Source organism: Pan paniscus, chromosome 20, assembly GCF_029289425.2.
Source record: "Pan paniscus chromosome 20, NHGRI_mPanPan1-v2.0_pri, whole genome shotgun sequence".
NCBI classification, from domain to species: domain Eukaryota; kingdom Metazoa; phylum Chordata; class Mammalia; order Primates; family Hominidae; genus Pan; species Pan paniscus.
The window spans coordinates 15,299,166-15,322,944 of NC_073269.2; the positions used below are offsets into that span (position 1 = coordinate 15,299,166).

Here is a 23,779-nt window from a genome sequence, read left to right on the forward strand (position 1 = left end):
CCTCGTTTCTACCTGGCCGACTCCACTCTGCTGACTAGAATTCCCCCTCCTTCACTCCTGGGAGGCATTCCTCGCCCACCTGCTCATGTCCTCGTCCTGATCACCTGCAGCTTTGTCCTCTGAAGCTCCCTAGCGGTCAGGGTAGCAGCTTGGACATCCCGCCAGACGTGAATTCAAATCCCCACTCCGCAAGTCGTGCCCATTTGCTGAGAAGCCTACAGCCAGAGCGTTTCACATACATTATCTCATTTGATCCTAGCAGCAATTCCCTGTATGGCGGCTCTTATTATCCCCATTTCACAGAGGAAGAAACTCAGGCATGAAGAGGTAACAAAGACCGTCCTCTGACCCTTCTTCTGTGCCACACCATAACCACTCCTCGACTTTGTCTTTCACCTGCCCAGCCAAGTCTTAGCAAAGAAGCCTATTAAGTCATCCGCTCATCCTTGATGTCTGATCAACTTCCTCATCTTCCACTTTTTTTTTTTTTTAAGATGGAGTTTCGCTCTTGTCGCCCAGGCTGGAGTGCAATGCTGCGATCTCGGCTCACTGCAACCTCAGACTCCCGGATTCAAGCGATTCTCCTGCCTCAGCTGGGACTACAGGCGCCCGCCACCACGCCCGGCTAATTTTTGTATTTTTAGTAGAGATGGGATTTCACCATCTTGGCCAGGCTGGTCTCGAACTCCTGACCTCGTGATCCACCCTCCCAAAGCGCTGGGATTACAATCGTGAGCCACCGCACCCGGCCCTTTTGTTGTTAATTTTTTAATTTTGTGGCTAATTTTTAAATTTTTGTAGAGATGGGGTCTGGCTATGTTGCCCAGGCTGGTCTTGAACTTCTGGCCTCAAGCAATCATCCTGCCTTGGCCTTCCAAAGTGCTGGGATTACAGATGTGAGCTAAGACACCCAGCTCCATGGAGTTGGTCTTAACTGCCATGGCCAAGGGACGTGTGGCTGCTTCTCTCTGAGTCAGAAAATATGGGTAAAAAGCCTCCTCACTGGGCAGCTGTGGACATTCAGTATGAAAATGCTGAAAGAGATCGGGAATGGTCTCTTTCACACCTGTAATCCCAGCACTTTGGGAGGCAGAGGCGGGCGGATCACCTGAGGTCAGGAGTTCGAGACCAGACTGGCCAACATGGTGAAACCCTGTCTCTACTAAAAATACAAAAATTAGCTGGGCATGGTGGTGGGCACCTGTAATCCCAGCTATTCAGGAGGCTGAGGCAGGAGAATCACTTGAACTTGGGAGGCAGAAGTTGCAGTGAGCCAAGATCGCACCATTGCCCTTCAGCCTGGGCAACAAGAGCTGAACTCTGTCTCAAAAAAAAAAAAAAGAAAAAGAAGAAAGAAAATGCTGATAGAGGCCGGGCACAGTGGCTCACGCCTGTAATCCCAGCACTTTGGGAGGCCGAGGTGGGCAGATCATGAGGTCAGGAAATCGAGACCATCCTGGCTAAGGCAGTGAAACCCCGTCTCTACTAAAAATACAAAAAATTAGCTGGGCGTAGTGGCAGCCTGAGGCAGGAGAATGGCGTGAACCAGAGAGGCGGAGCTTGCAGTGAGCCGAGATTGCGCCACTGCACTCCAGCCTGGGCGCCAGAGTGAGACTCTGTCTCAAAAATAAAATAAAATAAAATAAAATAAAATGCTGATAGAGACTTGTCCTGGCTGGATGCAGTGGCTCATCCCTATAAACCTAGCACTTCAGGGAGCTAAGGCAGGAGTACTGTCTGGGCCCAGTTCAAGACCAACCTGGGCAATATAGCAAGACCCCATCTCTACCCAAAATAAAAAAATTAGTCTAAGGCTGAAGTATGAGAATCGCTTGAGCCCAGGAGGTGGAGGTTGCAGTGGGCCGAGATCCCACCACTGCACTCCAGCTTGGGCTACAGAGTGAGACTCCATCTCGGGGGGAAAAAAAATTAGTTAGTCCCAGCTACTCCGGAGGCTGAGGTGGGAGGATTGCTTGAGCCCAGGAGGTTGAGGCTACAGTGAGCCGTGATCACACCACTGCACTCCAGCCTGGGCAACTTGACCTCCTGGGCTCTGCTGTATTTTCTTCAGAGTCCTTATTGCAACCTGACGTTTCATGGGAAGTTTCTTTCTTTCTTTCTTTCTTTCTTTTTAAAGAGACAGAGTCTTGCTCTGTTGCCCAGGCTGGAGTGCAGTGGCGCAATCTTGGCTCACTGCAACCTCTGCCTCTCAGGTTCAAGCAATTCTCCTGCGTCAGCATCCCCGGTAGCTGGGATTACAGGCGTGCACCACCACGCCTGGCTAATTTTTGTATTTTTAATAGAGACAGGGTTTGGCCAGGTTGGCCATACTGGTCTCGAGCTCCTGACCTCAGGTGATCCACCCGCCTTGGCCTCCCAAAGTGCTAGGATTACAGATGTGAGCCACCGTGCCCAGCTGGGTTTCTCTTCTTTCTTTCTTTCTTTTTTTTTTTTTTTTTTTGAGACAAGAGTCTCGCTGTGTTGCCCAGGCTGGAGTGCAGTGCTGTGATCTCAATTCACTGCAGTCTCAACTTCCCAGATTCACCATTCACAGTCTTCCACCTCAGCCTCCCGAGTAGCTGGGACTACAGATGTGCATCACCATGCCTGGGTAACTTTTTTTTTTTTGAGGCGGAGTCTCACTCTGTTGCTAGGCTGAAGTGCAGTGGCACGATCTCGGCTCACTGTAATCCCTGCCTCCCAGGTTCTAGCGATTCTTCTGCCTCAGCCTCCAGAGAAGCTGGGATTACAGGCACGTGCCACCACACCCAGCTAATTTTTTTGTATTTTTTAGTAGAGATGGGGTTTCACCATGTTGGCCAGGATGGCCTCAATCTCCTGACCTCATGATCCTCACGCCTCGGCCTCCCAAAGTGCTGGGATTACAGACGTGAGCCACCGCGCCCAGCCGCCTGGCTAAATTTTGTGTGTGTGTATGTTTTATAGAAATGGGCTTCCACCAACCCCGTCTCTACTAAAAATACAAAAATTAGCCGGGCGTGTTGGCGGGTGCCTATAATCCCAGCTACTTGGGAAGCTGAGGCAGGTGAATCACTTGAACCCGGGAGGCGGAGTTTGCAGTGAGCCGAGATCGCGCCACTGCACTCTAGCCTGGGCGACAGAGTGAGACTCTATCTTAAAAAAAAAAAAAAAAAAAAAAAAAAAAGGAAAAGAAATGGGTTTTCACCATGTTGCCCAGGCTGGTCTCAAACTACTGGGCTCAAGTGGTCCTCCCGCCTTGACCTCCCAAACTGCTGGGATTACAGGCCCATGCCACCACACCCGGCTAATTTTTTAGTATTTTTTAGTAGGGATGAGGTTTCACCATGTGGGCCAGGATGGCCTTGATCTCCTGATCTCGTGATCCTCCCACCTTGGCCTCCCAAAGTGCTGGGAATACAGGTGTGAGCCACCTCGCCTGGCCGGCTGGCTAACTTTTGTGTGTGTGTATTGTTTTTAGAAATGGGTTTTCACTATGTTGCCCAGGCTGGTCTCAAACTGCTGGGCTCAAGTGGACCTCTGGCCTTGACCTCCCAAACTGCTGGGATTACAGGCATGAGCCACCGTGCCCAGCCCCTGGGAAGTTTCTTTGAGCGCAAGTTCTATTGCCTGTCTGCGGTTCTAGGACCGCACCAGAAGGAGGTCTGTCTGGTTGTCTGCTATGCCCTCAGTGCCTGAGATTGTGCATCAAGCCCAGTAGGTGGCTTAAGAAGCCACAGCTGGGGGGGAATGAATGGCCTGGGAGCCAGGAATCCCTGGCTGTTGTCCTGCCTGCTGCGGGAGGGCTGGCTGTGAGCTTCCTCTCTGTCGCCGCTTGGAGTACAGTACCTAGAAGCCAAGAGTGCCAGATTTTTCTTTTTCCTTTTTTCTGTTTTGGAGAGAGGGAGTTTCGCTCTTGTTGCCCAGGCTGGAGTGCAATGGCGCAATCTCGGCTCACCACAACCTCTGCCTCCTGGGTTAAAGCGATTCTCCTGCCTCAGCCTCCCACGTAGCTGGGATTACAGGCATGTGCCACCACGCCCGGCTACTTTTTTGTATTTTTAGTAGAGATGGGGTTTCTCCATGTTGGTCAGGCTGGTCTTGAACTGCCGACCTCAGGTGATCCACCCACCTCGGCCTCCCAAAGTGCTGGGTAATACTGGTGTGAGACACCGTGCCCGGCCTAGAGAGTGCCAGATTTTTCAACAGCCATCGGGGCGATGTTCCATGATTAGACGCTAGAACACAGTGGGCGGAGTGGGCCTGGGACCCGGTATTCCCCGCTCCCAAAGGAACTAGCAGGAAATGCCACATGAGGCGATTAATAATAACAATGCTAGTCATACTCCCAGTAACAATATCAGTTCTAACAATGAGCTGGTGTGGTGGCTGGCACCTGTAATCCCAGCACTTTGAGAGACAGAGGCGGGAGGATCGCTTGAACCCAGGAGTCCTGGACCAGCCTGGGCAACACAGTGAAACCTCGTGTCTACAAAAAAAATTTAAAAGTTAGCTGGGCATGGTGATACACGCCTGTAGTCCCAGCTACTAGGGAGGCTGGGGTGGGAGGATCGCTTGAGTCCACAGGTTGAGGTTGCAGTGAGCTGTGATCGCACCACTGCACTCCAGCCTGGGCAACCGAGCAAGACCCTGTCAAATAAATAAATAAATAAACAAATAAATAAATAAATAAATAAATAAAGCTGACATTTTCCCAGCCTGCACACTGGGGCCGAGGGTGGGTATTTAGCCATCCCTGGGTCTTCTCAGTTTCTTTCTTTCTTTTTTTTTTTTGAGACGGAGTCTCACTCTGTCGCCCAGGCTGGAGTGCAGCGGCGTGATCTCGGCTCATTGCAAGCTCTGCCTCCCAGGTTCATGCCATTCTCCTGCTTCAGCCTCCCGAGTAGCTGGGACTACAGGCACCCGCCACCACGCCCGGCTAATTTTTTGTATTTTTAGTAGAGACGGGGTTTCACCGTGTTAGCCAGGATGGTCTCGATCTCCTGACCTGGTGATCCGCCCGCCTCGGCCTCCCACAGTGCTGGGATTACAGGCACCAGCCACTGCACCCGGCCTCTTCTCAGTTTCTTTGCAAGTGGTATCAGCACCACCACTTGACAATTGAAGAAAAGAGGCTAAGGAGGCTGTTTTGCCAAGGCCTGGGGCCTCCTGCCCAAACTCAGACCTGGTCCATAACGGAGGCCCCAGACCCCACATGTGACTAACAGGAGGGGGTTTCCCAGGACTGAGGGGGTTCCCCAATGGGGGGCTTTCCATGCTAAAATTGGGACAGTCCTGGGCAAGCCAGGACAGTTGGCCACGCCACTACGGCGGGTTTCTCAGAAGGAACAAAAGCTGGGGGCTTCCCCTGGCTCTGCAAGGGCTGCAGGGAGGGACCTCCTCAGAGCCCCCTGGGACCTGGGAAAAGCCAAGAGTTGATGGATTAAAAGTAAAATATCTTTGTGTTTTCATGAGTGAGAAAGTTCAGGGAACAGCCAGTCTCCTCCTCAAAACAACCATGAGATGGATTTCCTGGGAAATCTTTTTTTTTGAGACAGAGTTTTTCCTCTTGTCGCCCAGGCTGGAGTACAATGGCACGATCTTGGCTCACTGCAACCTCTGCCTCCTGGGTTCAAGGGATTCTCCTGCCTCAGCCTCCCGAGTAGCTGGGATTAGAGGCGCCTGCCACCACGCCCAGCTAATTTTTGTATTTTTTGTAGACACGGGGTTTCACCATCTTGGCCAGGCTGGTCTCGAACTCCTGACCTCAGGTGATCCACCCGCCTTGGCCTCCCAAAGTGCTGGGATTACAGGCATGAGGCTACCGCGCTCAGCCTCCTGGGAATCTTTCCACAAAAATTCTACGCTCCTTTGGGCACGTGTGTGAACCTGTGTTCTCTAGAAAATTCTCAGGAGCAGCCCCAAATGGGACACTCGGTGCTGGCCTGAGAGGATACAGAGGAGTAACTTACACACATGAAGGCTGGCACCAGAGGGGCTGAGTTCAAGCCCCAGCTCCATCACTGTGTGATCCTGGGCGGTCCCTTAACCTCACTGTGCCTCAGTTTCCTCCTCTGCAAGATGTGACTATTTAGTCCCAAACCCAGAGGCATGTCAGGGACATCAAATGAGTTAATACACTTCATTAGCCAGGTGTGGTGGTGCACGCCTGTACAGGAGGCTGAGGCAGGAGAATTGCTTGAACCTGGGAGATGGAGGTTGCAGTGAGCCGAGATCGTGCCACTGCACTTAAGCTTGGGCAACAGAGCAAGACTCGGTCTCAAAAAATAAATAAATAAAAGGACGGTGGTGGATAGCCAGATGCAGTGTGTGTCTCTTGGCTGTAATTTGAGCTACTCAGGAGGTTGAGGGAGGAGAATCACTTGAGCCCAGAGGTTAGAGGCTGCAGTGAGCTATGATTGTGCCACTGCACTCCAGCCTGGGTGACAGAGCCAGATCCCATCTCTTAAAAAAAAAAAAAAGGGGGGGGGCCACGCATGGTGGCTCACGTGTGTAATCCCAGCACTTCGGAAGGCCAAGGCGGGCAGTTCTCTTGAGGTCAGGAGTTTGAGACCAACCTGGCCAACATAGTGAAACCCTGTGTCTACAAAAAATACAAAAATTAGGCCGGGTGCGGTAGCTTACGCCTGTAATCCCAGTACTTTGGGAGGCTGAGGCAGGTGGATCACGAGGTCAGGAAATCAAGCCCATCCTGGCTAACACAGCGAAACCCCGTCTCTACTAAAAATACATAAAAATTAGCCGGGCGTGGTGCCAGACGCCTGTAGTCCCAGCTACTTAGGAGGCTGAGGCAGGAGAATGGCGTGAGCTCGGGAGGCAGAGCTTGCAGTGAGCTGAGATCAGGCCACTGCACTTCAGCCCGGGCGACAGAGCAAGACTCCATCTCACAAAAAAAAAAAAAAAAAAAAAAAAGGCCAGGCACAGTGGATCACACCTGTAATCCCAGCACTTTGGGAGGCCGAGGAGGGCAGACCACGAGATCAGATCGAGACCACGGTGAAACCCCGTCTCTACTAAAAATACAAAAAATTAGCCGGGTGTGGTGGCGGGCGCCTGTAGTCCCAGCTACTCCTACTCGGGAGGCTGAGGCAGGAGAATGGCGTGAACCCCGGAGGTGGAGCTTGCAGTGAGCCGAGATCATGCCACTGCACTCCAGCCTGGGCGACAGAGCCAGACTCTGTCTCAAAAAAAAAAAAAAAGCCAGGTGTGGTGGAGTGCACCTGTAATCCCAGCTACTCGGGAGGCTGAGGCAGGAGAATCCTTTGAAACTGGGAGGCGGAGGTTGCAGTGAGCCCGAGATCATGCGACTGCACTCCAGCCTGGGCGACAGAGTGAGACTCAGTCTCACAAAATACAAACAAAACCTTCAATAACAAGGAATGCAGTATTTTGAAAAACTGAAATTAACACCAAAATGTCTATGATGAACAAAAATTATTATTATTATTTTTGAGACGGAGTCTCACTCTGTTGTCCAGGCTGGAGGGCAGTGGCGCGATCTTGGCTCACTGCAACCTCCGCCTCCTGGGTTCAAGCGATTCTCCTGCCTCAGCTTCCTGAGTAGCTGGGATTACAGGCACGTGCCACCACGCCTGGCTAAGTTTTGTATTTTTTGTAGAGACGGGGTTTCACCATGTTGGTCAGGCTGGTCGCGGACTCCTGACCTTGTGACCCGCCCTCCTCGGCCTCCCAAAGTGCTGGGATTACAGGCGTGAGCCACCGCGCCCCGCTCAAAAATTAAAATTTTTACTCGGCAGGGCACACTGGCCTGTAGTCCCAACACTTTGGGAAGCTGAGGCGAGCAGACTGCTTCAGCTCTGTTCAAATCCAGCCTGAACAACATGGAGAGAACCCTGTCTCTGAAAAATAAATAAATAAAAAGATCTTGGAAGGTGTCTGAGGCTCAATCAGGGTTCCAGGAGTCCCCCTGCAGCTCCTACCTGTCGTTCTCACTCATACAAAACACTAAGGAAAGTTACTAGATTTGCAGCTCACTCCTGCCCCCTGGTGGTGATCGGCTTGGGCACAACAGCATTCCAGGGGTTTTTATCCAATGCTTTTGCAAATGTTTCCTGAAGGTCCCCTTTCTGGCACTGTGTATGTTGCAAGAAAAAGTCCGTGCTCTGGTGGCACCCACAGTACATGGGAGGTGACAATACACAGGTCTGTGCGAAGAAAGGCATGTGAGGCAGGTTTGGTGGCCGAGCATGAGGGGAATTAAAGTAGGTCAAGGAGGGCCTCAGAGAAGTGGCATTGATCTGTGGTCTGAGTTACAAGCAGTCCCCTCAGAGATGATGTCCCCCAGGAGAGGTAGGCATAAGTCTACTGGATCAGAGGTATTTCATGTCTTAAACTGATGTGAACCTGGGTATTTATTGTACTTTGATCTTAGCTCACTGCAGCCTTGACCTCCCGGGCTCAAGCAATCCTCCTGCCTTAGCCTCCCAAGTATCTGTAACTACAGGTGCGCCCCACTGCGCCCAGCACTGTTTTTTTGTTTTTGTTTTTGAGATAAGTCTTTGTCACCCAGGTTGGAGTGCAGTGGCGTGATCCTGGCTCACTGCAACCTCCACCGCCCAGGTTCAAGCAATTCTCCTGCCTCAGCTTCCTGAGTAGCTGGGACTACAGGCACGTGCCACCATACCTGGCTAATTTTTGTGTTTTTAGTGCAGACTGGGTTTCGCCATGTTAGCCAGGCTGGTCTTGAACTCCTGGGCTCAAGTGATCCTCCTGCCTCGGTCTCCCAAAGTGTTGGGATTACAGGTGTGAGCCACGCCTGGCCGTGCACTCTTCTTTAAGACTTTTCCTGTGGCAGAAAGATTTTGTGACTTTTGAAGACGGCCAGCAAGTGCCAAGGTCCCCGTTCAGAGAATCTGAGTGCCAGGTGCCAGTTGTCTGAACCATTACCTCACTTGTCCCCCTCACTACGGCCTGAGGAGGGCACTAGTGCGAAGACGTTAGCCCTAAGAACAGGGACACTGAGGCTCAGCGCATCACCCAAGGCCACACGAAGAGAAATTTCAAGTGCTCAACGGCCAGCATGGAGCTGGGGACAACAGGGCAGCGAGGCAACAGGCAGATGGTGCTGGGGGCCTGGTCAGTTGCAGGGAGGACTTTGGCTTCTGCTCCCAGGGAGGGGAGTCCTGCGAGGCTTTTGAGCAGAGGTGGGACATGCCCTGACCCTGGTGTTCACAGGTACCCTCTGGCTGCTGCCTGTTCAGGGGTTGACTTGTAGTGGGGAATGAGGAGGAGGCTGGGGCAGGAATTAGAGCCAGAGGCGATGGGGACCTGAAGGCCATAGGGACAAAAGGCAGTGGTCAGAATCAAGAATGTTTGGGGGGGGGGGGCCAAGTGCGGCGGCTCACACCTGTAATCCCAGCACTTTGGGAGGCCAAAGTGGGAGGATCACCTGAGGTCAGGAGTTCAAGACTAGTGTGGCCAATATGGTGAAACCCCGTGTCTACTAAAAATACAAAAAATTAGCCGGGTGTGGTGGCGGGCGCCTATAATCCCAGCAGGAGGCTGAGGCAGGAGAATCACTTGAACCTGGGAGGTGGAGGTTGTAGTGATCCGAGATTCCACCACCGCACTCCAGCCTGGGTGATAGCTAGACTCTAAAAAAAAAAAAAAAATCTGTTTTGGGGCAGCGCTGGCCATAGGGTGGGGAGATATAGTCCAGGATGCTGCTCCAAAAGGTTGTAGGAAGCTGGAAAGGCGTGGGGTGCGGGCAGGTGCGCCAGAGCCACAAAACCCTAGGGAATGTGACTTGGTTTGCAGATCACTACTGCCCTCTGGTGGTGGTGGTGATCAGCTTGGGCCACCCTGCATTCTGGAGGTCCAAGTAGGGACAAGGGAGTGGGTGGGTGAGACTGAAGGTTGGGGGCTTTTGAGGCCTCTGGAAGAAGACTGTTCCAAGTTGTGGAACAGCATGTGTGAGGCGAGGACCCACGATGGCTGGTGAGCAAAGGACCAGAGAAGCACAGCTCAGCCCCCAATATCCCACCAGGTTTCCCTCCCACCTACAAGAGACGGGCTGCCTGAACGGCCCTCCCAGCAGCCCAGAGAGCATCTGAAATCTTTTATTGGAAGATCATTGCTGTTTGCCAAATAGAAGACACAGACAGCAGACGAACAGTGAAAACAGAGCCCAGTGACGAGAGCCGGCCCCTTGGCTGGGGACCCTCCCCAACTACCTGGTAGACCAGCCTGGTGACCTCTGCCCTTCCCCGGACCCCCGGGCCTTTGGCATAATGCTGATGGGGGGCTGCAGGCAGTGAAGCCCCTTGACTCAAAGCAGAGACTTGAATGGGCGCTGGAGAGTGGAGACAGTGGAGAGGCCAGGGAGGGCTGGGCGGGCCCCCCAGGCTGGGCCGAGCAGCGCAAGTAGAGGAAGTCAGGAGCGGGCGAGATGGCATCTATCTGTTTTCTGAAAAGGGGCACATAGGGGCCTGGAAGCAGGTGGCGGTGGTAGCTGGGGCAGGTCACACACTGACATCCTTCTCATCGCCCATCTTGGGAACAGCTTCCAGTAGTGGGGCCCCAGGACCTGCCTCCTCTCCCTCCTTGGCCTCGCTGGCCTTAGAGTTGGGGACCCAGAGGCCAGAGTCAATGCAGCGCTGCATGTGGTACTTTGCATCCTGTGAGGAGAAGGCAGGCAGATGAGGTGGGGCCGCCAGCCGGTGGTCCCCGTTGTCCCCGTTATCCCTTGCACATCCCCAAGCTGGCTTCCTGCCTATTGATATTTTACCGATTTATTTGAGACGGAGTCTCACTCTGTCACCCAGGCTGGAGTGCAGTGGTGCAATCTCGGTTCACTGCAACCTCCACCTCCCAGGTTCAAGTGTTTCTCCTGCCTCAGCCTCCCAAGTAGCTGGGGTTACCAACGCCTGTCACCATGCCTGGCTAATTTTACTTTTAGTAGAGATGGGGTTTTGCCATGTTGGCCAGGCTGGTCTTGAACTCCTGCCCTTAGGTGATCTGCCTGCCTTGGCCTCCCAAAGCACTGAGATTACAGGCGTGAGCCACCGTACCCAGCTGGAAATTTAAATTTTATTTAACTTTAATTTAAATTTAGATAGTGCAATCTAGAACAAAAGCCAGCAAATTTTTTTTGGTAAAGGGACAGACTAAATATTTCTGGTTCCGCGAGCCATATGGTCTCCATCACGACTCAACTCTGCTGTGGTAGAGCAAGATCGGTTGTAGATGATAGGGAAACAATTGAGCGTGGCTTCTTTGTTCTAATAAAACTTTATTATAAAGACAGGCAGTGAGTCTGGGAGCTGCGGTTTGCAGAACCTGGTCTAGATGGCTATGCCCATAGAAGCTTCTAGAAACTCAGGGCCAGTCCTGCAGCTAGACCCATTTTACAGACGAGAAAACCAGTGTGATCAACCAGTGAGCCAAGTGGTAGGAATAGGATCAAACAGTGTCCTACTTAGATTCAACGTCTATTACCACTTCCAAAAATATAGCCAGTGAGACCCTGTCTTCATAAAAACATAATTAAAAAAAAAATTAGCTAGATGTCATGGTGTCAGCCTGTAACCCCAGCTACTTGGGGAGGCTGAGGTGGGAGGATCACTTGAACCTGGGAGGTCGAGACTGCAGCCTGGGTGAGAGAGGAAGACCCTGTCTCTCAAAAACAAGTACAAAAAATCCAATTAACAGCCAGCATTTACCAGCCCCTGCCATGTGCTCACCTCCCTTCCCCACGCATTTTGTGAGCTGATATTGAGAGAAAATGTGGTTTGGATAAGGAAACTGAGGCTGGACTCAGTCACAGTAACAGTGACAGTCACGAAGGACATGCGCTCAAAGCTCAGCATTTATCTGCTGGATACTGGGATACAGTAGGTGCTCAATATATGTGGGTGTGTGCCAAGGTGACACGACCCCCCTTACTCCTTGGAGAAGCCTTGGAGGGGCACTTTCACCAGCCGGCTTCAGAGACTTGGGACACAGGGCTGGGGGAGACACACGGCCCGCCGGGAAGGCATGGGGCGCAGGGGTTACTCACGGTGGGGTCCATCTTGCTGATGGCGTCCTGCAGCATCTGCACGTCCTTCACATCGAAGCACTTCTGGAGTTCCTGGGGGTACAGAGGGGCTGGGGTCAGGGGCTGGGTCCCTGTGGCCCTGGGGGTCCCGCTCAGGGTCCTCCTGCTGCCCGCCTGGGCCGGGGAGCCCCACCTCAGGGAGGGACTCGTAGACCTCGACGGGGTCCAGGCCGCCGGGGCCGAGCCGCTTCTTGCGCTCCTCCTCCTCGTACTCCTTCATGGCCTTCTCGATGCGCAGCTTGGCACGGCCCCGCACACGCTCCTTGAAGGCTTCCAGCTCGTCGTTGAAGCCCTCCATGTACTGGCGATCGGCTGTCTATGGGGGTTGGGCAGTGCTCACTGGACCTGGCCCAACGCTCAGGAGGGACTGGGGGGCCCAGGACCCTCCAGACGCAGCTCCTCAGAGGCGCCCCACAGTTCCCCAAGTCTATTCCTGACCTACATGAAGGGCTCCCCAAGGCCTGGGCTCCCCCGCCAGGGACCTCATCTGGCATTTGCCAAAGACCACCTGCTTGGGAGCCCTGCTCTACTGCAGATCTGAGACACTCATGTCCTCAGTGTCCCTGCATGGGCACCTCTAACTCAACATGGCCACCTCCCAGCCTGCCTTGTCCTTGGTCTCCCCAATCTCGGTAAGGATAGCCCTGTTCCTCCAGGTACGCAGGTTAGAAATCCTAGAGGCTAGGCCGGGCACGGTGGCTCACGCCTGTAATCCCAGCACTTTGGGAGGCCGAGGCGGGCGGATCACGAGGTCAGGAGTTCGAAAACATCCTGGCTAACACGGTGAAACCCCGTCTCTACTAAAAATACAAAAAATTAACCGGGCATGGTGGCACATGCCTGTAGTCCCAGCTACTCAGGAGGTTGAGGGAGGATCGCTTGAACCCAGGAGGCGGAGGTTGCAGTGAGCCGAGATCGTGCTACTGCACTCCAGCCTGGGCAACAGAGTGAGACTCCATCTCAAAAAAACAAAACAACAACAACAACAAAAAAACCCTGAGGCTGGCAGGCACCTGTAATCCCAGCTACTTGGGAGGCTGAAGCACTAGAATTGCTTGAACCCGGGAGGCAGGGGTTGCAGTGAGCTGAGATCACGCCACTGCATTCCAGCCTTGGTGACAGAGCAAGACTCTGTCTCAAAAATGAACTAAAACCCAAAACCCTAGAGGCACCCTCACCTTTGTCCTTTACCCATATATTCACCTGGGTACCTTCAGCACATCCTACTGCTCCCACATTTTTTTGTAATGCAGTTTTGCTCTGTCACCCAGGCTGCAGTGCAGTGGCAAACCACAGCTCACAAACTCCTGAGCTCAAGTGATCCTCCTGCCTCAGCCTCCCAAATAGCTGGGACTATAGTACTCAGTCACCAAGCCCGGCCTGACCTCCACTTTTATTTTATTTTATTTATTTATTTATTTATTTATTTTTGAGATGGAATTTCGCTCTTGTTGCCTAGGCTGAAGTGCAATGGCACGATCTCGGCTCACAGCAACCTCTGCCTCCCAGGTTCAAGCGATTCTCCTGCCTCAGCCCCCCGAGTAGCTGGGATTACAGGCACACACCACCATGCCCGGCTAATTTTGTATTTTCAGTAGAGATGAGGTTTCTCCATGTTAGGCTGGTCTCAAACTTCCAACCTCAGGTGATCCGCCCACCTCGGCCTCCCAAAGTGCTGGGATTACAGGCGTGAGCCACTGCGCCCGGCCTCTACTTTTAAAGTCTGGCAGAATCTGCCCACTTCTCTCCTCCTCCCTGGCCCCACCCTCTCCTGATCTAGGATGCGGTGACTGGAGGGGCTTGAGTCCCAGTGGAGAGGAGTCGGCCTTACCTAGAGCATTGTGGGCTGGTTCCCTGGGGAGGGGGCCTCCAGCCACCTGGCAGCTCAGGGACCCTACCTTAATCTTAGTGAAGAACTGCCGGAAGCAGGCCCGGGGGTCCACCTTTAGGCTCTTGGCCAGCTCCAGGATAAATTGCATGACGATTGTCTGGTGGGCCACCTGCTCCATGAGTGCACATTTCTGCCAGGAAGAACAGGCACAGCGTCACCAAGTGGCGGCCTCATGGCAGCGCCTTTTCACAGCCCTGGGGAAAGCTCCACTCACCTCCTCCACCTCTAGGTCAATGCACCAAATGACCAGGTAATTGGCCGTCTCCTCGCACACCAGGTGGACGTTGTCTGACAGGTACTTTTGGCTGTCATCCCAGCGGCGAAGCATGCCTGTGGGAAGATGCTGGCAAGGTGCTGGAGGGCCCTGGAGGCAAAGGGCCTGCCTCGACCTTGCCCCCCATAACCCACACGCCCCACTCACCAAAGTGCTTGATCTGTTTCTCGTATTTTTCCACGAAGGTCTTGTGTTTCTGCTCCCTCACCTCCTCTGAGTCCTCCTCCGTCTTCTCGGGCTTGGTATTTACCATGCTCTGTGGTAGGGTGAGAGGGGGAGTGGGCTGGGGCAAGGCTGCGGAGCGCCTCGAGCGCGGCCGGGCGGGCCGTGGCCGCAGCGCCCATCCCATCCACGGCGGAGGTGGTGACGAAGCCATGAGCATCAAGGTGGCGGGAGCGTGGGCATGGGCCTTGGGGCAGATCAGAGGAGGGGACCGGTGGGGTGTTTCATCCGCCCGGCCCCCCAAGCCTGTCCCCCCTCCCACGTGGCCCCCGTCCATCCCTCAGCTCCCCGCCCCCCACCACACTCTTCAACTACACCGCCGGGGTCCTCCCCTGACCAGGCATTGGGTGCGCATGCGTCCTGGTTGCACGCTCTCTGGCTGCGCATGCGCACTGCCCGCCCCGCCCGCCCCGCACACCTTGCTGAAGCCGTCCTTGCTGAGCGTGTCCACGTTCCAGGGCATGCTCTTCTCCTTCTTGCGCATCTCCTCCAGCTTCTGCTCCCAGCTCCGCTCCTCCTTGCGCAGCTGCTGTGCCTCGGCCTGCAGCCGCTCCAGCTCTGCCTTGCCGCCCTCGGCCACCTCCAGCTCCTTCAGCTTCCTCTGGCACTCGGCCACCTTGCGCTTGCACTCGCGGCAGCCCCTGTCCAGTTCCTCCTTCTCCTTCTGGAACTGCTCCATGCGTTCCACCCGGGCCTGCGGGCAGGGACGGCCTATCAACTCTGGGGAGTCGTCTGTCCCTTACCCCCGCCCCATACCCAATCCCTGCACTGGAGATGGCCCCAGGAAAAAGTACGCGTCCACCTCCCGTGCCCTGGTCTCCCAGCTTCCGCCCCTGCGCCCACAAGTGCTAGCGCACACCCAAGTGGGGTCAGGTCCCTCCGTCCTCTGCTCAGAACCCTGGCGGCTCCCATCTCACTCACAGCAGAACCCAAGTTGTCACCACAGCCTACATGGGCCCTACACAATCTGCCCCGGCACCTCCCCTGGTAACTCTTCCTTCCAGCTACACCAGCCCCTCACTTTTCTCACCTTTTCTTGAGGCCATTTTTTTTGTAAGAAAACAAAACAAAACAAAAAACAGGGTCTCACTCTGTCGTCCAGGTCAGAGTGCAGTGGCCCAATGATGACATACTGCAACCTCGACCTCCCTGGGCTCAGGCGATCCTCCCACCTCAGTCTCCCAAGTAGCTGGGACTACAGGTGTGCACCAGCACGCCCAGCTAATTTTTGTATTTTCAGTAAAGATGGGGTTTGCCATGTTGCCCAGGCTGGTCTTGAAGTCCTGGGTTCAAGCGATCCTTCCCTCTCGGCCTCCCAAAGTGCTGGGACTACAGGCGGGAGCTACTGCGCTCTGCGGAGCCCACTTTTTTCTTGAACCTCAAGGCCTTCGCACTGGCTGTTCCAACTACTTGGAATGCTTTTCCTTCAGAGCCCCCCACAGCTGACTCCATGGCACCCGCGCCATCTGGGCTCCATGTTGCCTTAGCGAGGACCCCTTCCCCAACCACCTTCCTGATGATGGCAACTTCCCGCTGCCCCTGTCCGGAATTCCCTGCCTCCTCAACATCAGCAACCACTAACATCATATGACAATTATTTATCACGTTTTGGGTACTGCCCCCCTCCAATGAATGAAACCCTGCTCTCTAAATATGGGAACGTGTTCGCCATTTTGTTCCCAGAACCAGGAACTTGGCCTGGTGCAAAGCACAGGCTCAGCAAATGCTTGTGTTTTTTTTTTTGTTTTTATTTTGTTCAGTTTTGTTTGAACAAGGTCTTGTTGTCATGCAGACTAGAGTGCAGTGGTGTGATAATGGCTCACTGCAGCCTTGATCTCCCAGGCTCAACCTGCCTCAACCCCCCCAAGTAGCTGGGACTACAGGTGCACACAAACCACCACGCCTGGCTTTTTTTTTTTTTTTTTTTTGAGACGGAGTCGCCCAGGCTGGAGTGCAGTGGCGCGATCTTGGCTCACTGCAACCTCTGCCTCCCGTGTTCAAGCAATTTTCCTGCCTCAGCCTCCTTAGTAGCTGGGATTACAGGCACGTGCCACCACGCCCGGGTAATTTTGTATTTTTAGTAGAGACGGGGTTTCTCCATGTTGGCTGGTCTTGAACTCCTGACCTCAAGTGATCCACTCACCTTGGCCTCCCAAAGTGCTGGGATTACAGGCATGAGCCACTGCACCAGGGCCCCTTCTAGATGTTTCTTTGTTCCACCCATAACCTTGCCCCAGGATCACTGCCAAGGCCCTCTTAGCTCTGTCTCCAGCCCAGCATGCCCTCCTGAGCCCCAGCTTGGTGTCTACCTGCTTCCCGCTCACCCCAGCCCCAGATGTCACTCCCCAGGCACTCCTCTTTCTCCTGATAACAGTGCCTCATCTCCTCAGGCTCCTGGTCCCCGCCTCACTCCCTGTCTCGCTCAGACCTCCAGCTGGGCCCCATCGGATTGTACAGGCCTCTCCTGAGACCCCTGCGTGGCTCCACCATCACCTCTCCTGAACCTCAGTGGAGGCTGCTCTATCCAGAGCCACTAATCAAACCCTGAAACCCTGAAACGTGCCACCACCTTCAATTGCTGACTCTCTCCAATCCAGGCACAGCTGCCGCCAGGGAGGCCTGTGAAGCCCATGCATTTGACCACGTGACCAGAGTCCTCCCCACTACATCTTGGGGGGTCTGAATTCAGATGGGACTTCTGATCCTGGCATCCTGGTCCTGGGTCCCAGGCAGATACTGGCCCTCATCGTTCCCTGAAAGTACGGGCTCTGTCTTGCCTCTTGGCCTCTGCATGTGTGGTTCCCTTACCTGCTTTTGCACCCAAAACTCAGCTTCAACAGAGCCTTCCCCAAATGCTCCCTGCCTGAGGCACCACTGATCCCTAAAGGACCTCCTGTGACCATCTGACGATGTGGTGAGGGTGCTGGAGGACAGCCTTGGGGCAACGGCCCCTGGGTCCTAGCCCACAGCCACCATGTACCGGCTGGGTATCCCGGGCCATCCCCTAACCTCCTGTAACCTCAGTTTCCTCATCTGTCAAACAGTCAACAATGCTGACCGCACAAGCTCATATTGGAAGAAACTAAGGAGATGATTAGAGTAAAATGTCCCGAGCCATGTGGGCCCTCAGCACGCACCCTTCCTGTACTGGCCAGGGTCATTACCATCTGTGCAAGAGGACAATCTCTCTCTCTCTCTGGGGACCACTCTGGGGCCTTAAAAAGGAAATGTCCTTCAAATGCTTAGTTTAATTTCTGGCCCAGAGTACACGCTCAATAACTGGGAGTGGTTGTTACTGCATGGTCACAGCACCCGGCTGTGCCACTGACGGGAGATGGAACTTTGGCCATGTCACTGAAACCTTTCCCAGCCTTGGTCTTCCCTTCTGTGAAATGGAGTCTCACAGGATCGCCGTGAGAACTGAATGACTAACTCTATGGAAAATGCTTCCAAAACAGCCCTCAGTAGGTGTGTCCCACTGTTACCATCTCCGTCCTTGTCACTGCCACCTGAATGGTCTGCTGACTCATTTCTGTGCCTTATCTGAGGCTGTGTCCCCAGGTTCTAAGGCAGGGCCAGGCAGAGCTGGCCCCTATTCTAATACCCCAGGGGACTGACACAGCCAGCCTGAGCCTCGGATTCTCCCATATGTATAAGGGGTCAAGAAGGCCTACGTGGCCGAGCGTGGTGGCTCACGCCTGTAATCCCAACACTTTGGGAGGCCGAAGCAGGTGGATCACCTGAGGTCAGGAGTTTGAAACCAGCCTGGCCAACATGGTGAAACCCCGTCTCTCCTAAGAACACAAAAATTAGCCAGGCGTGGTGGCGGGCGCCTGCAATCCCAGCTACTCCAGAGGCTGAGGCAGAATCGCTTGAACCCGAGGCAGAAGTTGCAGTGAGCTGAGATCGCGCCACTGCACTCCAGCCTGGGCGACAGAGCATGACCCTGTCTGGAAAAAAAAAAAAAAAAGCTATACCTCATGAGATAAACAGCAGCTGCAGGCTGGGCACAGTGACCCATGCCTATAATCCTAGCACTTTGGGAGGCCGAGGTGGGAGGATCACTTGAGCTCAGGAATTTGAGACCAGCCTAGGCAACATAGTGAGATTCCATCTCTTAAAAAAAAAAAGTTGCTGGGTGTGGTGGCTCATGCCTGTAATCCCAACACTTTGGGAGGCCAGGCGGGCAGATCATGAGGTCAGGAGTTCGGGACCAGCCTGGCCAACATGGTGAAACCCCATCTCTACTTAAAAAATACAAAAATTAGCCGGGCATGGTGGCACGCACCTGCAGTCCCAGCTACTCGGGAGGCTGAGGCAGGAGAATTGCTTGAACCTGGGAGGTGGAGGTTGCAGTGAGCCGAGATGGCACCACTGCACTCCAGTCTGGGCAACAGAGTGAGACTCCGTCTTAAAAAAAAAAAAAAAAAAAAAAGCAGCTGTGGCCTCTCCAGCTCCCTTTCTCCACGATGGGCCTGTGTCACCCTGGAGCCTGCCCACCACCCTGCAATCCGCTGCTGGGCTGCCACCAGTCTCCCCTGTGTCCTCTGAATAACTGCCAGGGAGGCCGCAGCTAAAAAAGGCCTCTTGGAGTTGGCGGGGGCGGCAGCCTGCCCAGCCTGGGCTTTACACCTCCTATCAGGGAGGGGCTGTAGCAGGCTGGGCAGGGGAGAAGCCACCCCAGCAAGCAGGGCCCACAGGTGTCACTACCCTCCTGCCTTACAGTTAGGGAAACTGAGGCTCACAGAATCTCAATGTCATACAACTCATTAGAAGAAACCACTAACAGCAGCTGTCTCTGGGCAGGAGAGCCGGCGAGCTGGGGCTGAGAAAAGGGATTCATTTGTCCGCTTCTGGAAACTTTGGAATTTTTTTTTTTAAGAGACAAGGTCTTAGGCCAGGCTTGGTGGCTCACACCTACAATCCCAGCACTTTGTGAGGCTGAGGCAGGTGGATTGCCTGAGCTCAGCAGTTTGAGACCAGCCTGGGCAACATGGTGAAACCCTGTCTCTACCAAAAAGTACAAAAATCAACCAGGCATGGTGGTGTGTACCTGTGGTCCCAGCTACTCAGGAGGCAGAAGTAGGAGGATCACTTGAGCCCGGAAGGTGGAAGTTGCAGTGAGCTGAGATGGCGCCACTGCCATCTCAGGGTGACAAAGCAAGGCCCTGTCTCAAAAAAAAAAAGAGAGAGACAAGGTCTTGCTATGTTGCTCAGGCTGGACTTGAACTTCTGGGCTCAAATGATCCTTCTGCCTCAGTCTCCTGAGTAGCTAGGACTATAGGCATGTGCCACCACATGTGGCTACAGATTTTTTTTTTTTAACCATGAACAGAAATTATTTAAATGATGATGATGATAATAGCCACTGCCCCAAAAGGATTACAAATATTAAATGAATAAGGTAAGCCTTACAACAACCTTATGGGGTGGACATCATTCAGATTCTCAGGTAGGGAAACTGAGGCACAGAGCGATCAAACAGTTCCCTGGCAGTCACGCAGCACGTGAGTGATACAGACAGAGCTGAGATTTGAACCTAGTCAGGCCTGTGCTCTGAACGACAGCAATCTCTCCTTTCCCTCCACAATGCTTCCTTCCAAACCTGCCCCAAGTTTTCCTGACCCAGTCTTAATTCATTCTTACAAAGGTCTCAGGGAGGTGGGGCCATATTATCCCAGGTTTCACATGGGCTCAGGGAGGCTTCTTGTGAGTCTTGCCACATCAAAGAAAGAAAGCAGCAGCAAGAGGTGGGGCTAGGATTGGAACCTAAGCTTGCCTGTCCTTGAACCTGTGCTGGAGACGCTGAAGCCCCCTGCCTCCCTTACGTGCCACTACAACCACCCGGGTTCTCAGCGGTAGGACAGGAAAAGCTCTGTGCCAGAGGGAGGAGGGTGTGGCAGGTACACTACGCTGCAGGAGGGGGGCCCTCCCACCCGGCAGGACCAAACCATTCTCCACAGTAGTAAAGATTAACCTCTTTATGTGACAGAAATAGGTCTTCCCAAGAATAGTCTTTGGAGCTTTGAGGAAGTCTTAAATATTTCATAATAAAATGTTACACACGGCAAGAAATAGAAGCGCTAGAACTTTCTTCCCACACTCCAGTGGCTTGCTTGGCAGGTACACTACCCAGGAGACTCAGGATTTAAGGAATAGGTCTGGAAGTGGGACTGGGAGCTAGATGAAGAGACTAATGCCGTATTCCAGAGTATTCTGGAAGGATGGGAAAGGGACCTTCTAGTTGTTTCTGGATAAATGATGGGGAATTGCCCTATGGGAGGGTGGGGTAAGAGATCCTCACTAGAAGGTTCTGAGAGGTATATGCCCTTCGTTTAAGAGCACAACATGGCTGGGTGCGGTGGCTCACGCCTGTAATCCCAGCACTTTGGGAGGCCGAGGTGGGTGGATCAACTGAGGTCGGAAGTTCAAGACCAGCCTGACCAACATGGAGAAACCCTGTCTCTACTAAAAATACAAAATTAGCCAGGCATGGTGGTGCATCATGCCTGTAATCCCAGCTACTCAGGAGGCTGAGGCAGGAGAATCACTTGAACCCGGGAGGCAGAGGTTGCAGTGAGCCAAGATTGTGCCACTGCACTCCAGCCTGGGCGACAAGAAGGAAACTTCGTCTCAAAAAAAAAAAAAAAAAAAAAAAAAAAAAAAAAGGAATACAACAGACACTGGTATGTGATGCAGGCACACTCATTTGGGGTAGCAGGAGGTTAAACCTTTAAGTCTTAGTCATCCCATTGACTCGTGAGCACTGAGGGGGTGGTAGGACATGGATCACCCAGGCTTGGGATTCTGGGGTCTGGATTTGGGGCCTCTGTTGTGGTCAGATAGAAGAAGGGGTGGTGAATTTAGAATCAGACCAGGAGAGTCCCTGGATAAGAGCAGGGACAATTTGGGTCACAGAGTAGCTAACAGGCTGGGGACAAAAGGTGGGATGGGTTTGGGGTTCTGGGCTTGAGTTAGGGGAGAGTTTCCAATGCTGGCTGAGGCTCATACAGGAAGCCAGTCTGGGAAGTGGGTGGTGACAGGGTCTGCAATACCAAGTAGGAGCAGGGGCTCTGGCTAGGCCGGAAGCCACGTGGGCAGGATTTCCTGGTATAATGGGAAATGGGTCTACCGGAGGCCAAAGGAGAGGCTGGAATGTGAGGCTCTATCGGGTTGGAGCTGGTAGTTAGATCCAGAGGGGAACCAGATTCCAAAACCCAAGTACTCGGTGAGACTAAGGATCCTGAAGGGGGACGGTTCTACACTCTAGGAAGGGGGTCCTGGGTGTGGGCAGGGACAGGAATATCAGAGTAGCACAGAGTTCCTTGTTCCGTTTAGAAAAGGAGTGGCGACTCCGGATCTGAATGGGAACCCCGGATCAAGATCCCGGAAAGTAGATCCCGGGACAGACCAAAGTATTGGGGGTCCAGACTACGGAGGTGGCGGGGCGATGGGAGATCCCAGATAGGAAGTGAATACCCGAATAGGATGAGGGATCATCTAGAAGAATTTGGGGTCCAAACTTTGAGGCAGAGTTCTGGGTATAAATGTTAACTGCCGAACAGAATTAGGGAGAACCCCCAAGACTCGTCTAGGGGACTCCAGACTATGAAGAAGTTCTAGGGGGTGAATAGGGAATCCCACGCAAAAATCGGAGCAGGGAGTGGGGGAGCGGAGATCCAGGGCAGGGACTCAGGGTCCCAATGGTACTGGGGTCCCGGACTTGAATCGAAGCTCCTGAAAATCCAGACTGGGGAGGTGAGAATCCTAGGTGTGAACAGCGGGGTCCCTGGGCAGTATCGGGGATCACAACTCCGAAGCTGGGTCCGGGAGTGGGGAAAGGGATGGGCGCGCGCGCCTTACCTGATGCCGCCAGCGGAAGAGACTGGCCGTGTCGATGTTGGGGTGCGTCTCGTCTTCATCATCAGACACCTCAATGTGGTCCCACACGCTGTAGTCCACCATCTTGCCTTGGCGGCCCAGCCCGCTCCGGCTCGGGTGGCGGCGACGGTGGCAGCAGTGGAGACTCGGTGCGCGGAGCCCCGCCCCTTCCGCTTCCGCCGAGCGCGGGAAACCCCGCCCTGTGTGACGTCACATCCCTAGTAACCGCGGCAGCGGCACTAGCTACCCAGCCAGCCTTAAAGGGCCCTGCGTAAGTGTTCCGGCCCCCTGGAGTTCCCGCAGAGACTCCGCGTCATCGGGCGCTGGGGCTCCGCTAGGTCTCCTGGGGGCATATGAGTGCGCGCTTCAACTCCGAGCCCCCCTCATCTCCCGCCGCTCCACGGTGGGCGTTTGGGGTGGCAGGGAGGGGACGGTTGATGAGACTGAGAGGACTGTCCCCTCAGCCACGCCGCAGTGACGTCTGCAAGGGGTAGGGACACGGCGGGAAGGCCCTCCCCCTGCCCTTCGTAAACGGGGACCTAAGCCTGCGCTGGAGAGGGGCGCCTGATGACTCCTCGGACTTTCTCAGCCCGAGGAGGACTGGACCTGCCCTGGGGGTGTCTAAATCGGGGGTGGTATGGCCCTCCCCTTGCAGGGTTAAACGTGGAGGGGAGACTGTGGCCCTGCCTTGGGAGCTGGGGTTTCCCCGCCTCGGCAACAGCCTTCTCCTTGTCTTCCACCTCCTGCCATTCGCAGCGAGGACTGGCGCGCGCGCGCGCACACACACACACACACACACACACACACACACTTTGGAATCACCCGGACCCCCTCAAAACGGGTCTCGGCGCCCCACCCCGCTGGCCGCTGGGTGTCGCTAGAGTCTAGCCCACGGCGCGTATTCCTGGCCCCGCGCTTGGTGGGGGGAATCGTGGAGGGGTGGAAGGGGGCTTTCCTTGTCGTCACAGTCTGGGGCCACGCATAGCCCCTCCCCGTTCATCTGGGGGTACGCTTCCTCCGCCGGGGCTCTAAGGACTCCATTACTCTAAGCATGCAGGGCCCCGACCACCTCACACTTCCATGCATCCCAATCCACGCTTTGATACCAGGATAATAGGCCGTGTTGCAGCCTTGGGCCAGGATTATCTCAGATTAAAGGGTGCTCCCTCGGGGGTCAGGCTGGATAGGAGGAGCTCCAGCCACTCCGGTGAGGGGCGCCTCTTCCTAGTCTCCCCTGGAGCCGACGTTGGAGGCAGTGCCTGGAGAGAGCGAGCGAAGGTCTCCAGAAGGGGGAGGATTCCCCGGTGCATGGAGCGGGAAGGGCCATCGGACAAAAACGTCCTCCCGCTGCCGCCCTTCCCCCTCGCGCTTCATTCAAACCCGCGAGTGGGCGGGCAGGGGCGGGGGAGTCCCCATCTCCTACCCCTCCCTGTTCCCCTCCACCCTGGCAGTC

The 23,779-nt window shown here is 54.3% G+C and overlaps 1 protein-coding gene across 2 annotated transcripts; it reads right to left on the minus strand.

Moving 5' to 3' along the window:
• Positions 1 to 10,063: 10,063 nt before the first annotated feature.
• CDC37 (cell division cycle 37, HSP90 cochaperone) lies at positions 10,064 to 23,765 on the minus strand. Of its 2 annotated transcripts, XM_055103456.2 has the most exons (9): positions 23,433 to 23,571; positions 22,309 to 22,526; positions 14,864 to 15,139; positions 14,371 to 14,479; positions 14,164 to 14,279; positions 13,957 to 14,079; positions 12,192 to 12,374; positions 12,020 to 12,091; positions 10,064 to 10,637 (listed from the first exon to the last, which is right to left on the minus strand). In XM_055103456.2, the coding sequence occupies exons 2-9, from the start codon at positions 22,408 to 22,410 to the stop codon at positions 10,482 to 10,484; spliced, it is 1,137 nt and encodes a 378-aa protein (XP_054959431.2). In that variant the 5' UTR covers positions 22,411 to 22,526; positions 23,433 to 23,571; the 3' UTR covers positions 10,064 to 10,481. The 2 variants fall into 2 exon arrangements, with proteins under 2 accessions (XP_054959431.2, XP_003809637.3); XM_003809589.5 differs by having other exon boundaries at positions 22,309 to 23,765.
• Between the last annotated feature and the right edge of the window lie 14 nt (positions 23,766 to 23,779).

What these genes read in the sequence shown, in the direction of transcription:
- CDC37 (XM_003809589.5), bottom strand. Translation starts at nt 22,410, where the DNA reads ATGGTGGACTACAGCGTGTGGGACCACATTGAGGTGTCTGATGATGAA. An exon ending in GCAAGGACGGCTTCAGCAAG is followed by an intron (nt 14,480 to 14,863) that starts GTGTGCGGGGCG and finishes ACCCTACCACAG; the next exon opens with AGCATGGTAAATACCAAGCC. An exon ending in TTGACCTAGAGGTGGAGGAG is followed by an intron (nt 14,080 to 14,163) that starts GTGAGTGGAGCT and finishes TCTTCCTGGCAG; the next exon opens with AAATGTGCACTCATGGAGCA.